The 17,373-nt window shown below is 39.8% G+C and overlaps 2 protein-coding genes across 3 annotated transcripts in view; one reads left to right on the top strand and one right to left on the bottom strand.

The window, feature by feature from the left end:
* The window catches only part of ART3 (ADP-ribosyltransferase 3 (inactive)), a 125,046-nt gene extending 119,148 nt beyond the window's left edge, over positions 1-5,898 (bottom strand). For both annotated transcript variants that reach the window (XM_087434444.1, XM_087434445.1), the window contains exon 1: positions 5,844-5,898. The gene's annotated coding sequence lies outside the window, so the exon portion shown is untranslated. The remainder of the gene's footprint in view (positions 1-5,843) is intronic.
* A 4,256-nt stretch (positions 5,899-10,154) lies between these two features.
* CXCL9 (C-X-C motif chemokine ligand 9) lies at positions 10,155-14,830 on the top strand. The gene is made up of 4 exons (XM_004430847.3): positions 10,155-10,290; positions 11,410-11,536; positions 13,149-13,233; positions 14,416-14,830. Exons 1-4 carry the CDS (start codon positions 10,155-10,157, stop codon positions 14,518-14,520), a joined length of 453 nt encoding a protein of 150 aa, XP_004430904.2. The 3' UTR covers positions 14,521-14,830.
* The last annotated feature ends 2,543 nt before the right edge of the window (positions 14,831-17,373 follow it).

Raw genomic sequence — 17,373 nt, 5'->3', positions numbered from 1 at the left:
TGTGGTACTACAGCGTAATACAAAAGGGGCTCTTAGTTCCCAAAAGCTAACTTTTGTTGCATCTGCTATTTCTTCTATTTCTTGACCTGCAAATCCTCTTGATTCTGCAGGTAGAAAAGAAGAGCATTTTCAACATAATCCATTTAGATTATGACTTGAGGTACCACTGAGTGGTGGGATCAGAAGGGAATGCTTATTAAGTTGTGGATAAAGACATATAAAAAAGAGAACAAAATCTTTACTTATTTCAGGTATGAATTAAGTATATATTGCAAAGGATGAGATCTAACTTCCTCATCCTGAGAGAAGATATCCAAAAGTAATTTTTGGAATTCAACTTTGATTCAGGTCTCCAAGATAACTTCCTGAAATTTACTTTGCATAAATTTTACCTTAACACACATGAGCAGCTTCTGTGTGTCAGTCTACTTCTGTTGACCCATATTTATAGAGATATGTCAGGTTACTGGCTGACTATAGAGATAACGAAAGAGAAACTTCAGTGACCACACACAACAAGGAATTTCCAGGTTGCAAAAATATTTGGAAAAGTCACAAATGGACAGTTCCAGCTATCAACAAGCAAAATCAACAATCTCCGAGGAGCAGGAAAATCAGATTTCCAGAGTTACCACACTCTAATATTCAGAATGTCTAGTTTTCAACAACAAAAAATCACAAAGCATACAAAGAAACAAAATATGGCCCAAAGGGAAAGAAAAAAATGACAGAAAACCATGCCTGAGGAAACCCAGATATTCACTGGACTTACAAGAAAAAGACATTAAATTAACTGTCTTAAAAATGCTCAAAGAGCTAAAGGAAACCATGTACAAAGAATAAAAGCGAACTGGGAATACGATGTATGAACAAAATGAGAATATCAATAAAGAGACAGAAATAATAAAAAGGAGCCAAACAGAAATTCTGGAGCTCAAAAGCAAAAAACTGAAATGAAAAATTCATGAGAGGGTCTCACCGGCTTTTTGAGCCAGCAGAAAAAAGAATTAGCAAATCTGAAGATAGGAAAATTGAAATTATTGAGTCTGAGGAAGAGAAAGAAAAAATGGAATGAAGATAAGTGAACAGAGCCTAAGGGACCTATGGGATATCATTAAGTAAACCAGTATACTCAAAATGCAAGTCCCAGAAGGAAAAGAGAAAGAGAAAAAGGGGCAGAAAGAATATTCGCAGAAATAGTGGCCAAAAACTTCCCAAATCTGATGGAATACATGAATCTACACATGCAAGAAGGTCAATGAACTCCAAGCAGGATAAACTCAAAGAGATTCACACTGAGATACATAAGAGTCAAACTGTCAAAACTCAGAGACGAAAAGAGAATCCTGAAAGCATCGAGAGAAGCGACTTGTCACATACAAGGGGTCCTCAATAACACTAACAGCTGATTTCTCATCAGAAACCATGGAGGCCAGAAGGCAGTGGGATGACACATTTAAGACGCTGAAAGAAAAAAAAAAAAACCTGTCAACCAAGAATTCTGTATCTGGCAAAACTAGCCTTCAAGAATGAAGGAGAAATGAAGACATTTCTAGATAAAAAGAAGCTAAGGGAGTTCATTACCATTAGACTTGTCCTACAAGAAATGCTAAAGGGAGTCCTTCCAGCTAAAATGAAAGGACACTAGGCAGTAAATCAAAGCAGTATGAAGAAACAGAAAACAGTGTAAAGGTAACTACATAGTGAAGAAGAAGGAAGAAGAGGAAAAGAAAAAGGAGAAGGAAGGATGGAGGGAAAAAGAGGTGGAAGAGGAGAAGCAGCAGCAGTAGCAGCAGTGGTGGTGGTGGCAATGGCAGCAGCAGCAACAGCCACCACTGCCAGTGCCTAGGCTGTATTGCTGGAGAGAGAGACCACATGGAGGAGTCTTCAGGGAGCATCTAACAGCCCTGGCTATACTAGTGGAGAAAAAGGCCACATGGAGGAGGGCTGTGACGCCATTTTGGACATCCAGCCCAGTCAAGCCTTCAGATAACTCCAGCCCAGCCGCTATCTGATTGCAACTGGAGACAAATCACTATTTAACAAACTTTGGTGGGAGAGTTAGATGTTAATTAGGAGATCAAGTAACTTAAATCCACACTTTATACACTACTAGGCAATAATTCATAGTTTGAAATAATCAACTATAGAATATGTACATATTATAGAAATAAACAGTGGAAGCATAAATGGTACAACTCTTAAGTTGAATATACACACTATGACCAAGTAATTCCACTCCTAGTAATATACTCAACAGAAATGCACATATATGTGCCCCAAAAGATATGCACAAGAACATTCATAACAGCAATATTCATTTTAGCCCCAAATGAGAAACAATCAAAATGTCCATCAACTGGATATATACCTTTTGATACAGTCATACAATGGAATACTGTAGAGCAATTAAAATGAACAAACCACTCCTCCATGCATGACATGGAAGAATCTCACAAATACAATATTTAGTGAAAGAAATGAGACACTAAATAGGACATACCATCTAACGCCATTTATATAGTTCAAAAATAGGCAAAACTCACCTATGATGAGTTACCTTTGGGGAAGAAGGGAAGGCTACTGTCATGCCACTGACACTTGGTGAAAATTCACTAAGCCATACTGGTGCACTTTTCTATATATGTACATTATTTTTTTTCTTGTATATAGGTTGTATTAGTTAGCCAAGGCTGTCATAACAAAAAACACAGGTTGGGTGGCTTAAGCAACAGAAATTTATTTTCTCACAATTCTGGTGTCTAGAAGACCAAGATCAAGGAGTCAGCAGGGTTGGTTTCTTCTGAGAGCTCTCTCCTTGGCTTGCTGGTGGCTGTCTTCTGCCTGTGTCTCCAAATCATCTTCTCTGTACATGTCTGTGTCCCAATCTCCTCTTATAAAGACACTAGTCATAAGGGACTAGAGCCCACCCTAATGACCTCATTTTAACTTAATTACTTCTTTAAACACCCTATCTCTAAATACAGTCACATTCTGAGGTACCAGCACTTAGAACTTCAACATACGAATTTGGGGGGGACAGAATTCAGCCTATAATGTGTCATACTTCAATAAAAAGTTATGCAAGAAATGAAGGCAACAAAATAGAAAGATATTTTAACTGAAAATGGGTTAAAGCTTCCTGTTCAAAATATGTAAAGAACTGACATACACTTATAAAGTCAATACCCCGACTCAACTTGACAAGTGATCTTGAAAAGGCAGAAGAGGCAGATATTAAGCCAACCAAATTAAAATGTCAATAAGAAATTGAAATAAACACTGATCTCAGGTGCCAAGTTTCACATATTAAATGAACAAAAGTAAATACAAACGACAAGAGGATTGGGAAACCAGTACATCTACATACTGACAGGGGCATAACAAAATCAGTCTCATCTTTCTGGCAAGTAATCTGTCAAAATGTTACAGAAGACAAAAAAATGTTTTTAATCTTTGCCTCTATACTTCCAAAGAAGGAAAATATGCCAAGAAAGTAAAATCTTTGAAAAAATAACAAGAGGATTTGTATTACTGAAATAATAGAAACAACTCCAATGCCGAGCACTCAGAGCAAACAGACTGCAAATATAAAGAACTATTTTTTAAACTATATAAACTATGCACATACAAGGAAATGTTTATGTAAAATAAGATTAAAATATTGTTTAGTGACAAAGGTCAGCTGTAGATATCAGGGTATGTGTGTGCGTGTGTGTGTTTATGAATCTCATGTCATTCCCTTGGTTAAAATCCTTCAATGTCTCCTCACCACGTAGGGATTTACAAGGCCCTTCATCCTCTGGTTCCTGCTACATTTCTAGTCTCTTTTCTCACCACTCCCCCATTATCACTTTACCCTTCATTCTTGCCCAAGTGCTCGGAGTTTCTGATATGTGGCATACCTTCTCATGCCTCCTGCTCAGAATGCCTCCCCACTTCTAGTAACAGATTCCAACCAACTCTCCCTTCCAGACCTAATTCAAACAGCTGTGTTTGAGCCCATCAGCCACACGTGTGACCTTCTCTGCACCTCCAATAACCATGTACAATCCTTTATTATATACTTCTACAGTAATTGCTAATTTACCTGCTGCTTTCCCCCACTAAACTCTAAGTTCTTTGAGGGCAGTGATTACTGTTCATATTTGTGTCCTCAGCGTCTAGAATCATAATACAAAAAAGCTCGATGAATGAAATAAATGAATAATAAAGAGTAAATGAAAGGTTTCAAGAACAAGGATTTTTTTCTTGTAAAGTTACTTAGATAAGTAACTTTAACATAAATCACTTTAAACAAATACAGATATTTTGAACAAAAATATTTTAACCTTTTTCAGGATAATTTTTTTTTCAAGTTAGGCAGCAGGTTGTTAATGACTATGGTTACATGTTATCAGACTATAAGCTGACTTGCCAAAAGTCACAGAGCAAAAACGTATTTACTGCCAGGAATTAGTCACAGCTGTTCTTTAAATGATGTCCTGACATTCCCTCTCAGGATAGCATATTTACAGATTTAATCCAGTCTTTAAGCTTTAGACAAAAATATAATATAAACCAGAAGGCCAGATATTAAGATAAGTAAAGAAAGAACTTATTCCTTTCTTTTTGTTACCTAAGATGCAGACAGGATATGAAACCCCCCAAAACTATGATTTGCTTGCAACCATCTCCCTCTATAATATTTTGGAAGGAAGGAATGACTCCCTGCATGGGGAGCAAAGAAGAAGAAAGAAAAATCCGAATGCTAAGTAGGGGCTTCTGAGACTTGCAAGAAATAAACCCTTTTCAAGTCAGCATCCTTGAATACTAGCAGTAGCTGCCGAGAGGAGGGAAAGTCCACACTGCAAGAAATCCAAACAGGCCTGGGGTTTCACTATGAGAGAAACTTCCCCTTTCACAAGTAAAAAGGAAGACGTATTTTCACTGTGACAGTCTGTCACGCTGTGTATATAATTAAACAGGCCACACTGGCTCCAGAACCAAAAAGTCGGAAGGCGGAGGCGGGGGAGCACATGTGAAAACAGAATCCTGGTCTGCAAGGCTCCAGGGTTACATCAGCACGTGGTTCCTCGGGGGCAGGAACTGGAGTTTTTTGAGGCAAAAAGGTTAAAACTCTGTCCAAAGGGAAACTGGGAATTAACCTGTTGATTTCAACAGTGCTGATACTCCCTGGCTCCTTTCCCAAGGCCGTGAGAAATGCCTGTGATATCCTCTCACCAGCTTTCTGTTTCTCCTAAAAGCCTTGGCTACCCATAAACGCCACTTCGGTGGGATTTCCTCTGTCCTTCTGCCCATTCAGAAACATGTTTTCTCTCAGAGTTTTCAAGCCAACTGCCAAAAGGAGGCATGGGAAACCGAACAGGCCTGAGCTGAGGGCAGCCCCCCAGCTGCCTGGTTTCTACAGACCGGCCCTGAGGGGGGGCTTCACACGGAACAGCTGCCCTTCAGCGGGGCCTCCAGGAGGGTCCTCTTACTCTGCTTGTTACCAGAGGAAATTTTACCAGAGGAAATTGGCCCCTTCTAGATAAAAAGGAAGATGGCACCGTGAGTGACACCTAACTGACGCCAACACCTCCCTTCTGTTGTCCAAAAGACCTGTGTCCCAGTCACCGCAGCCCATGGTCGAAGGACCCTCCTAGGCCTCGCCTGGCGGCCTCTGGCCCCGACCAGGCCCTTTCTGAGGCCATCGTTCCCTCCAGCCTCAACTCAAGCCTCGTGTGGAAACTGCAAGCCGGGGCGCTCCCACGTCCCCCACGGAAGCGCGGCCTCCTCGGGTCCGGAGGCTGTGGGACGGCCACGGGGCTGGGAGGAGAGGGCCCCAGCGGCACCACCACTACCTTTCCTCCCAAAGTGCGTTTCCGGCGGGATCGGCGAAGGCAACACAGACACCAAGGGACGGCGTGAGCGGAGCAAGCTGCAGCTGTAGCCTCTCCACTGAAGGTTCTGGAAGTTGGCGGCTGGGCATGCGCAGTGCGCGCGCGCCTCAGCCGCTGGGAGGTGACCTGGTCTGCCCCCAGCGGAGCCAAGCGGCGCTTGGCAGGCGCAGTGCTGAGCCGGGCTGGGAGCGTTCGTTCGCTCGCTCCTTCACTCACTCCTCTACGTGGATTCACTGAGCACATAGTGTGTACCAGGCACGATGCCTGTCACTGCGCTCAGACGGGAACCCTCACAAGCCTTCCTTGTTCCAGTGGCCGAAGGAGACGGTAACCATAGGACTGCAGATAAACGTAACATGGCCTTCCATATCGGCTGAATGATGACAGGCGCGGTGCCGTCAGGGCATATGGTGGGGGACCTGACCAAGTCTGGGGATCAGGAAGGTCTTCTCAGGAGTAATGCCAACCTGGATATCTAGGGTGAGTAAGATTACTAAGCAGTAGGATAGGGAGGCGGAGCAGGCACAGCATCCAGGCAGGGAAACAGCATGAGCAAAAAACTGTGCCATGGGAAGGAGCATTACCCCTTTGAGAAACTGAAGGAAGAAAGGGTGATGGAGCAGACAGTTATGCAAGAACAGGCTAGAGGGCCGGCCCGGTGGCTTAGCGGTTAGGTGCGCGAGCTCCGCTGCTGGCCACCAGGCTTGGGGTCCTGGGCGCGCACCCACGCACCGCTTCTCGGGCTGTGTTGGGGCCCAGTCCCACATACAGCAACTGGAAGGATGTACAGCTATGACATGCAACTATCTGCTGGGGCTTTGGGGGGGGAAATAAATAAATAAATAAAATTAAAAAAGAAAAAAACAGGCTAGAAAAGTGGGCAAGGGCAGACCATGCTGGCCCTTACTTAGTCTTTATCCTAAGAAGTTTCCATCTTCCTTTCTTTGCTGGAAAGGATGATCACTAGCCCTATGTTGCTTTGCAGTTGACAATGCATTGTTGCCATTAATTTTAACAACCTGTGAAGTCAGTAATAATTTTCTCAGTTGAGGGAACTGAGGCTTACAGAAGTATTTTGCACAGTCTTTAAGTAGCAAAACTGGGAACTGAACCCAGCTCCACCCTGTATATGGTCACAATCATTACCAAAATTAAGCATAACCAAATAAATAAGGTGTATCAAAGGTCACCACAAGTTTTCTTCAAAAAGAATTGTATAGTGTGTTTAAGCATTAATAATCTATCTAGAAACTGGTCCAAAAATGTGCATTGTGTAGCAGAAAATGCTAATATCTGTTCACCCCTTACTCTAAAGCATGCATTCTCAATTGGGGAGGGCAGATTGTCCTCAAGGAGACAAAAAGTGGTTCTTGGGGGCTAAAATAATCCTAGATATTACAATGGTTAGTGGCCCACCAAAATTCAACTTTACCCAACAAAATCTTATTTCTTAATACTTAATTTTTCTCTTTAGGCAGAAATTAAATTTCATTTAGATTTCATTTAAATCTAGATTTAATCTAGATTAAATCTAGATCTAGATTAAATCTAGATTTAGATTTTCATTAGATTTAAATGAAATCTAAATGAAATTTAATTTCTCCCAGGAGAGGCAATAATGAAAAAAAAGGTTGAGAAACATTGTTCTATAGTAATGGAACCTCCAGATTTTAGTGCATCGACCAGAATAAAGATCACATTTTGTGTGTGTGTGTGAGGAAGATTGGCCCTGAGCTAACATCCATTGCCAATCTTCCTCTTTTTGCTGAGGAAAATTAACCCTGAGCTAACATCTGTGCCTATCTTCCTCTACTTTGTATATGGGACACCGCCACAGCATGGCTTGATGAGTGGTTCGGAGGTCCGCACGTGGGATCTGAACACGCAAACCCTGGACTGCTGAAGTAGAGCACGCAAACTGAACCACTGTGCCCCCAGGCTGACCCCAAGATCACGTTTTCTAACTTCCCTTCCAGCTGGGGGTGGCCGTGTGAATAAGTTCTGGCCTATGGGAGGTGATGGAAAGGGATGGGTACAACTTTCAGGATGGGTCTAAAAATCAGGGACATGCTGTTTTTCTGCCTTCCCACCATCCTGTGCTTGGAAAGTGGACATGGTGGCAAGCCCCCTTGGGCCATATGAATGAGGGCAGCAACCTAGAGATGGCTGTAAAACAACAAGGTAGAAGGAGCCTGGGAGACTTCATGGGGCAGAACCACCATAAAAGCCCTAGTCCACCTGCTTCTGTCAGGGAGAAATACACTTCTGCCTCAGTTAACCACTATTAATTTGGGTCTCTGTCACATGCAACTGATCCCTGACTCTTTATTTATTTTATTATTGTGATAAAAAACACATAACATCAAATTTACCATCTTAACCATTTCTAAGTGTACAGTTCAGTAGTGTTAAGTGTATTCACATTGTTGTACAACAGATCTCTAGAACTTTTTCATCTTGCGACACTGAAACTGTATACCCATTAAAGACTTATTTTGCCTCACCCTTTCTCCCAGCTCTTGGCAACCACCTTTCTACTTTCTGTTTCTAAGATTTGACTTTAGACACAATGAGTATTTATTCTTTTGCGACTGGCTTATTTCTCTTAGCATAATATCCTCAAGGTTCATCCATGTTGTAGCATGCGACAAGATTTCCTTCTTTTTAAAGGCTGCATAATAGTCCGTTGTGTGTGTATAGCACATTTTCTTTATCCATTCATCTGTCAAGGGACATTTGGGTTGCTTCACTTCTTAGCTATCGTGAATAATGCCATGATGAACATGAGTGTGCGAATATCTCTTCAAGATCCTGCTTTGAATTTTTGAGGGCATTGCTAGATCATATGGAAATTCTATTTTTAACTTTTTGAAGAACTTCCATGCTGTTTTCCATAATGGCTGCACCATTTGACATTCCCACCAACAATGTACAAAGTTTCCAACTTCTCTACAGCCTTGCCAACACATTATTTTCTGTTTTTTGATAGTGGCATTCTGATGGGTATGAGGTGATATCTCATTGTAGTTTTGATTTGCATTTCTCTAATGATTAGTGATGTTGAGCATCTTTTCATATGCTTATTCGCCATTTGTATATCTTCTTTAGAGAAATGTCTGTCAAGTCTTTCTCATTTTTCAATTGGGTTATTTGGGTTTCTTTGTTGTGTTGTAGAAGTTACTTATATATTCTGGATATTAACTCCTTGTCAGATAAATGATTTGCCGTTATTTTCTCCTGTTCCATAGGTTGCTTTTTCACTCTGTTGATTGTTTTCTTTGATGCATAGAAGCTTTTAAGTGTGATATAGTCCCATTTGTCTATTTTCAATTGATCTCTTATTCTAACTAATCTATTAATTTTTATTTATTTATTTTTTCCCCCAAAGCCCCAGTAGATAGTTGTATGTCATAGCTGCACATCCTTCTAGTTGCTGTGTGTGGGACGCGGCCCCAGCGTGGCCGGAGAAGCGGTGCTTTGGTGCACGCCGGTCCGAACCGGGCCGCCAGCAGCGGAGCGCGCGCACTTAACCGATAAGCCATGGGCCAGCCCTATTCTAGCTAATCTAATCATTTAAAAAAATAATAAAAGGTAGCAGCAATGGCATAAAAAACAAAATGAGCTTACTACAGTAGAAAATTACTTGGTCCATGAGGAAATTAAGGTGCTTTTTAATTTATTTTGATTGTTTAAGATCATTGGGTATTGGGCCGGCCCCATGGCTTAGCCGTTAAGTGCACAGGCTCTGCTGCTGGCAGCCTGGGTTCGGATCCCGGCTGCGCACTGATGCACTGCTTCTCCGGCCATGCTGAGGCTGTGTCCCACATACAGCAACTAGAAGGACGTGCAGCTATGACATACAGCTATCTACTGGGGCTTTGGGGGAAAATAAATAAATAAATAAATAAAAGATAATTTGGTAGGCAATATAAGAAAAGATAAACATAGCCATATATTATACAAGAGGATATTCTATAAATAGTAAGGAAATTTGAAAAGTATATTACTTATCTGGACCTATTCTTCACCCAGGTGAGCAACTGTGAGTGTGTTATAGGCTGCTGGTGATGCTGGTTTCACATCCTTTACTATAAACTGCCCATTTATGTGAAATGGAAATAAAGCATGCAGAAATTCCCTTGGATCTGAGAGTAGGGTTTCCCCCAGCACAATTAAGTTTGTGGTCAGTTTAGCTAGATCGGCTAAAAACACCCAGCCAATCAGAGTTTAGGAGGGAAATGGATTTCCTAAATAAATATGATTCCCAAGATCATGTTGTCTAAAATATTTCTCAGGCTCGGAATCCAATACAGGAGTGACTCAGAGGAACTCCATTCTACCACTATGAAGAAAAGTGGTGTTCCTTTCCTTTTGGGTATCATCTTCCTGACTCTGATTGGAGTTCAAGGTAAGGGCCTCTGAGTTATATTAGATTAATTAAGTCAGAGATATGAATCACTATATAAGCCTCTTGATTTGCTCAATAAAGATGATTGCTTTGCATGCATTGGAAGGTGATGTGAGTCACTCATAAAAGCTTCTCGGTGATGTGGTCGATTATCCAAAGTTCAAACCTTTGACCTGCCAAGAAAAACACAAGTCTTCTTGGTCTAGGTCTGTGAATTCCTGGCATGTAGTAAGTGTTCAATAAATGTTCATTGAACTGGGTGATAATGAGATGAAAAACTCTGTCTCATAAACTATTTTTGTCACCCTGATATTGTTTCTTGATAAGTACATCTGTGGTTAACCAATTAAGGATCCAATAATCAGAGAGATTGTCCCTAATCTGTTTACTGACTACCTGTGTTACCCTGGGAAAATTAGTGAACTTTTCTAGACTTCAGTTTCCTCAGCTGTAAAATAGAGATTTTTATAGTTATACTTGTTTCTACCTACTACGCAATGCATGGCATATAGTAAGCACCGAGTAAATACATGTTGAATAAATAAAAGAATTAAAGAATAAGATAGTATATTTTAAAGAGTTTTCAAAAGTTTAAAGCACTATTGAAAAGCAAGGCAGTGGGGAGGATGAGGAGGGTGGTGGTAATTGGTTATTATAAGTAGAGTTTTCTGTCCAAACCAACACCAACTCCGTTCCACTAAGGTCAGATAATAAATGGCTTTAGGAGTTGCTTAAGAAACTGTGGTCCACATAGCACATGTGAATTAGGTATCTGTGTGTCTGACCTGAGATAGGCATTTATTAAATATCATGAAAATCTCTTTTCCTAAGGTTGTAAGGTATGGTAGTTAAGAGCAATACCTTTGGACTCAAAGAGACCTGATCTGAAACCCTGCACCTGCCCCCTAAAAGCTGAATGACTTTGTTATTTACTTAACTTCTCTGAACCTTAGCTTCTTTATCTGTAAAATGGAGATAATACCAACTTCAAAAGTTTGTGGTAATGATTAACAGATACTCAGTAAATGATAGTCTAAGTCAAGTGTATCATTTTGATGGATCACCTAAATTGAGACATTGCCCTAAATCAATGTGTTCTATCTTTTTTCTTTCCCTTAGGAGCTCCAATAATGAGGAAGGGACGCTGTTCCTGCATCAACACCAGCCAAGGGATGATCCACCCAAAATTCTTAAAGGACCTTAAACAATTTGCTCCGAGCCCTTCTTGTGAGAAAACTGAAATCATGTAAGTAAAAACTTATCCAACTCACATGCACCATATTGGCAGGAATGTTAAATTTAGTGTGAATATTACCCTCAGTATACTTGCCCATACAGACACTTAAAATTCAGATGGCTGCCCCTCCATAAATCTGATACTTCTTTCTTTTTTTTCTTTTCTTCTAAAAAACAAGGAATTTCTGTTAGAGATTAGGAAGCAAGGATGATATGTTACTAAAGTAATACATGTTTACTGTAGAAAATGTTTAATGCAGATAATCCAAAAGAAGAAAATAAAAATCATTTATAATCCTACCATCCAGTGACAAATACTGTTAATCCCTTGGTATATAGTCTTCCAAATCTTTCTCATTTGCTTTGTGTGTACATATATAGACACAAGATATATATATGTATATTTATATACACAATATATATACACAAAGATAAAATCTTACACTACATACTGTTTTATAATCTGCTTTTTCATTAACACTATATCATGATCATTTCCTCATGTCAGTAAATCTTCTGTAATAATATCATAGTTTTCTAATAATGTCATTTTTAAATAGCCAAATTGTATTTCATCATATGGATGTACCATAATCTAATGAACAATGCCTTAATGTAGGTTATTTCCAATTTTTGCTACTGAAATCAAACTGCTATTATGGCAATATTGTGTCTTTAATTCTTTTCTATTAATAATACATTTCTTAATGTTAGAATTGCTAGGTTAAAGGATATGCATATTTTTGTTTTTTTTTTTTGTGAGGAAGATCAGCCCTGAGCTAACATCCATGCTAATCCTCCTCTTTTTGCTGAGGAAGACTGGCCCTGAGCTAACATCTATTGCCAATCCTCCTCCTTTTTCCCCCAAAGCCCCAGTAGATAGTTGTATGTCATAGCTGCACATCCTTCTAGTTGCTGTATGTGGGACATGGCCTCAGCATGGCCGGACAAGTGGTGCGTCGGTGCGCGCCCGGGATCCGAACCCGGGCCGCCAGTAGCGGAGCATGCACATTTAACCGCTAAGCCACAGGGCCGGCCCAGGATATGCATATTTGAAGTCTTTTGAAACCTAAATCAAGGATGATATATAGAATGATTACTTTTTTTCTCAGATTATACAGAGAAATTAAAGAAAAAAATCTTTAAATTATTCCTGAAAGTCAACTGTAAGTAATTTAAAAAATTCAACCAGTCTATTAATCTTGTCTTAGGAAAACATTTTATTATGTTTTAAGTAGTTTCATTAGAAAATTTAGCAACATTCATGCTGATTTTCATTGTTTATGTAAAAAAAGTAGATAAATTGACAACTTTTCTATTTTGCTTCTTCACTTAAACATAAATAGCTATTTTCAGTACAATAGAGCAAATACTATCTTTAGTTTCTCCCATTGCATATAGCTTTTGGATTTTTAAATGTAGGGTTATGTGCTATCCTAGAAATTCAGGTAAGTCCTCTCACTCACTCAGAAAATGAAAAGGCAGGAAAAAGACTGGAAGTCTCAGATGCTTATAATGATGACAGAGATATATTCTAATTGGAGAATTGAATTCTGGGGGTAAGATGTAGCATTTAAATTATTAAAAGTCAAAAAAATTTCTTGTTGCTATTTCCTTGGCAGTGCTACAATGAAGAATGGGGATCAAACATGTCTAAACCCAGATTCAGCAGATGTGAAAGAATTGATTAAAGAGTGGGAGAAACAGGTTGGTGAAAAGGAAGATGAAAATTTTCTGTCTTTTAGAAATTAACTTTGGAAGACAAAGACTCTTTGTAGTTCCTTTAAGGACACATTTTTCATTCATATTATTGTGCTCCTATTTTGTTCCTAGAATGATGTCATCACCTTTAGGTAAAATTGTATTCCTGTATTAGTATCACTTGTCCCTCTCCCCTACTAGAATGTGTTCCATGAGGGTATGGAGCTTGTCTTTCTTATTTAATGCAATAAATATGTATTGAATTGAATGTTAGAAAGCAAGGATAGAAAGGTAATAAGATATTGTCCCTTCCTGCTGTAGCAAATATGCTAATAATTAATTATGGTACAATGTGAGGTACAATTGTGTACAATTATGTACACAATTATGGTATGGTACAATTATGTACAATGGTACAATTGTATGGTACAATACAATATAAAATAAAGATATGTGCGAGAATCTTGAAGATCATAGAAGAAGGAGTAATTAACTTTGCTGGACGGAGGGGCAGGGAGAAAGTGTTAAGGAAGACTGTTCATATCAAGTGACATTTGATTTGGGTCTTGAAGAAGAAGTAGTTCACTAGGGGAGTAAGGATAGCATGAAAAAAAAGGGTACATTTATGAGAGAGCTTGTTGTGTTAGGGAGCCTCAAGTAATGTGGCTGGAGTTTGTGTGGAAGGAGTGAAGGGATTGAAGTAGAAAAGTAGACCAGGACAAAGTGGGAAGAATCCTGTATGACGTGCTATGGAGTTAAGTTTGAAGAGGGCCACAAAATATGTAGTTGGGAACTTGGCTTCTGGAGTCTGACAGACTAGTGTTCTGCTGCATATTAGCTGTGCGACTTTGGGCAAGTCACCCTCTCCAAGCCTCAGTCTCCTCATATGTAAAAAGTGGATGATAACAGTACTGACCTTAGAAGGTTGTAATTGGGACAGATGAGTCATAAACAAGGTTGGAGTGAGGGTTGTAATAAGTCAGGAGAATGGACAAAAGAAGACCCATTAGAAGGCTGTTGCCTCCTCCTCAAAGTGAATGAAATTGAGAGAATCAAAAGGAGCCCCTTTGAGAGTGAAGCAACTTTAAACTGGTGTTGACACCACAGTTTGGAGAGTCCAAATGTAATATAAGGAAGGAAAAATGGTAAGATAAGGAAACATTACCCTTTTTTTCCCTCTCCTCACAGGTCAGCCAAAAGAAAAAGCAAAAGAAAGGGAAAAAACATCAGAAAAGCAGGAAAGTTCTAAAAGTTAAAAAATCTCAACGTCCTCATCAAAAGAAGACCAAATAAGTGACCACTTTACCAACAAGTATTTTGCGTTAAAAAGGTTCTTTTTAATTATACTGAAATAATTTCAAAAAGAGATGGCATCTTAATACATAAGCTTGTGGATTTGACTAGAAAATTTAAAGCATTATTATGAAATTATAATTAAAGCTAGAAAGTTGCAAATATTAAGAATCGTTAGAGGCTATAGTTTGTCTTTGTTCTTCCACCTCCAGCCAAGTGAATTTCATCATGCTTAAGACCATGCTCTTAGTAACACCCACATCTAGGCAAATGCCCACAAAACCACGTCCCACACACAACAACTCCCTGGGAAAGCAGCCCTAGGCTTCCCAGGCCACAAACTGCAGCCTCCAGGGAGTATTCTGAGGCACATGTCAGCAAGCCCCAGCCTGTCAGAATGCTGGTAAGCCAAGCAGTTTGGAATCGAGCTGGACCTCGCCAAGCTGCCGTGGCTGTCAGCATCTGTATTTGAATAGGGTCCACATACAATGTATCTGAGAGATCTATGCTGGTTGTATCTGGGGACCACCCCTGGAGAACACTCGCACTTGGCTTTCAGAACCTTCTGTCTGGTTTTTGAGGCCATGCAACTCCATCTTGCCCACCCAGGCTAACCACTTTATTTCTTATTGTTCCCCTCTGCTTCAGTCAAGCCAGTTCCTCACCGTCCTACCACAGTTCAATGCCTGTCTCCTCTACTACCATGATCGTGCTCTCATTCCCCTGAGTCTACTCCTTTCTCACTCTTTTCCCCAACACCCCACAGGAATACCTTCTTCTCTTCACTCATCCCCACTTGATCCAGTCTTCAAGGCTCAGTTTAATCCTGCCTCTTAAATAAAACCTTTTGGACACTTGGATTATCTTAAAACTCCTATTTCACTTGTGTTCCGTACCACACAGGTGAGCACTTAATTGTTTTCTAATTATTTTTTGTGTGTTTATTCTGTTTCTCCAAATAGATTGTCAGCTCCTTGAGGGTAGGAGCCACAGTTTATTTTCCTGACTCTGCCACTGTGCCTAATATACTGTGGAACTAGGTTTTGAATAATTTCTTAATTGCGCTTGTTACAGGTAGGAGGGCAACCAGACTATCTCCTTAGAGCAGGAACTGGCTATATACTGGTAACTTCATATTGTCTAACCCATGGTAACCTCTTTGACTCATTATCTTCAGGCCATTGTCACTGCAGGGAATGGGGGTGATGCAACATCCTTGTCTTATTACGACAGGATGTTAACTTGACCTCTCCAAGAAATATTTAAAACATTTGTGGATATCCTGAACTGTTTTCATAAAATATACAGGATTCCTAGAATCATAGAATCTTACAATGGAAAGGGGCTTTAGAGATCAACCAGTGTCCAACCTTTTCCTGCAAAAATTCCTTCAGTACCATTCCTGACAAGCCCTAGTTTACTATGATCTCACAAGAAAGCCACCAAGATCCTTTTGAAAACTCGTTGTAGGTAAATATGAATTTCCTTGTCAGTTTAACTTGTTTCAGAGTCTGTAAAGTATTGTAATTATCGATTACCACATCAGCTGTCATGAAGAAAGTGAGTGTTAAGATGCTAAGAGCTAGAGGAGCCGCACATCCTGGAAGTGGAGGCCTGGTTGGTGCCACTCTGTAGGGCTTGGAAACCTCTGAAAGAAGTTCAGTGAACTATGTAGGAGAGGATGTCTTTGGCCAGAATTTAAACTTATACCTACTTTCCCAAATTTTGTCACTCCTTACACTGCAGATGATGTTCAGTGCTCCCCAGTGGTGATCCCACCAAACAGCATCTTATCATGAAACTCTTCAGCTCCTTCTGTGTAACTCTCCTAAAAAACCTAAATGTTTCATAATTTGAGAGTCTGTGATGCAGTTACCACGCATCTCACAGGTAGAGTGGACAGTGTATAACTAATAACCGAAGACCACATGTTTTTACTAAGTAGCTATGACATATATATACATGATAATCATTCATCATTTATATATACATGTATACTCTTTAAGCAAATAATTAAGTTCAAAGCAGTATTGGCATATATACCTTGTACTTTGAAATATTTTCTTTGTTAAAAAAACAATAGTATCAATAAATGGACCATTGATCAGAAAACAAATCCTGATTTTTTTTAATGTCTTGAACATGCATCTCGACTATTGCATGTTTAACAGTAATTCTTACATGTCCTTATTCATTTGCTTTCATCTCAGGTAAGGTGTAATTGAGATAAATACATAGAAGCCCTTTAAAGGGCTCTTTGGGGACAGAAAAAACTTCTATGGAAAATATGACAACAATGCCTTATAACAACATTAATTTATAAGAGTTATATGGAATGCAATTTATTTTCTAATCCTGAAGGGTAATGCTATTCCAATGAGATGTACACTGAGGAAACCAAAATGTCCTAACTCTTTTCCATATCCTAAAAGTATATATGTTTAAATATGATAAAGCCTTAAGTAGTTATAGTGGAGACCTAGCCATAGGATAAGTTATTTAAAGTCCAGGAAACTTGGACTGGAAGTATTATGCAGTGCGGAGTCTCTAAGAAGGTAGAGAGTGGATGGAGAATATCAGTCTTGTACATTTGAGGTACACTTGAGAGGCCAGACAGGTGTGATGTTTGGGCAGGAAGCAGCTGCTGCTGATGGACATGACTACCCACAAGGGCCTTAACCTGAGAGACAGCAGGATGCTGTGGAAAGAGCAAAGATTCTGGATTCTGAGGCATGTGGGTTAAGATCAGAAGCCCACCACTTATTAGCTGTGTGACCTTGGTTCAAGTATACTATTTAACCTCCCTGTGCACCAGTTTCTTCATTCAGGATTGATGTGAGGAACAGGCCTAGC

This window comes from Ceratotherium simum, chromosome 8 (genome assembly GCF_057802395.1).
Source record: "Ceratotherium simum simum isolate JZ-2026a chromosome 8, ASM5780239v1, whole genome shotgun sequence".
In the NCBI taxonomy this organism is placed as follows: Eukaryota; Metazoa; Chordata; class Mammalia; order Perissodactyla; family Rhinocerotidae; genus Ceratotherium; species Ceratotherium simum.
Note: the sequence above shows the minus strand (reverse complement) of the source record. Positions and strands in the feature narration are given on the sequence as shown.

Bases quoted from the DNA above. Each gene is read 5' to 3' on its own strand.
- CXCL9 (XM_004430847.3), top strand. From the start codon at position 10,155: ATGTTGTCTAAAATATTTCTCAGGCTCGGAATCCAATACAGGAGTGAC. The intron at 10,291-11,409 runs GTAAGGGCCTCT...TCTTTCCCTTAG, and splicing joins GACTCTGATTGGAGTTCAAG to GAGCTCCAATAATGAGGAAG. The intron at 13,234-14,415 runs GTTGGTGAAAAG...CTCTCCTCACAG, and splicing joins TTAAAGAGTGGGAGAAACAG to GTCAGCCAAAAGAAAAAGCA.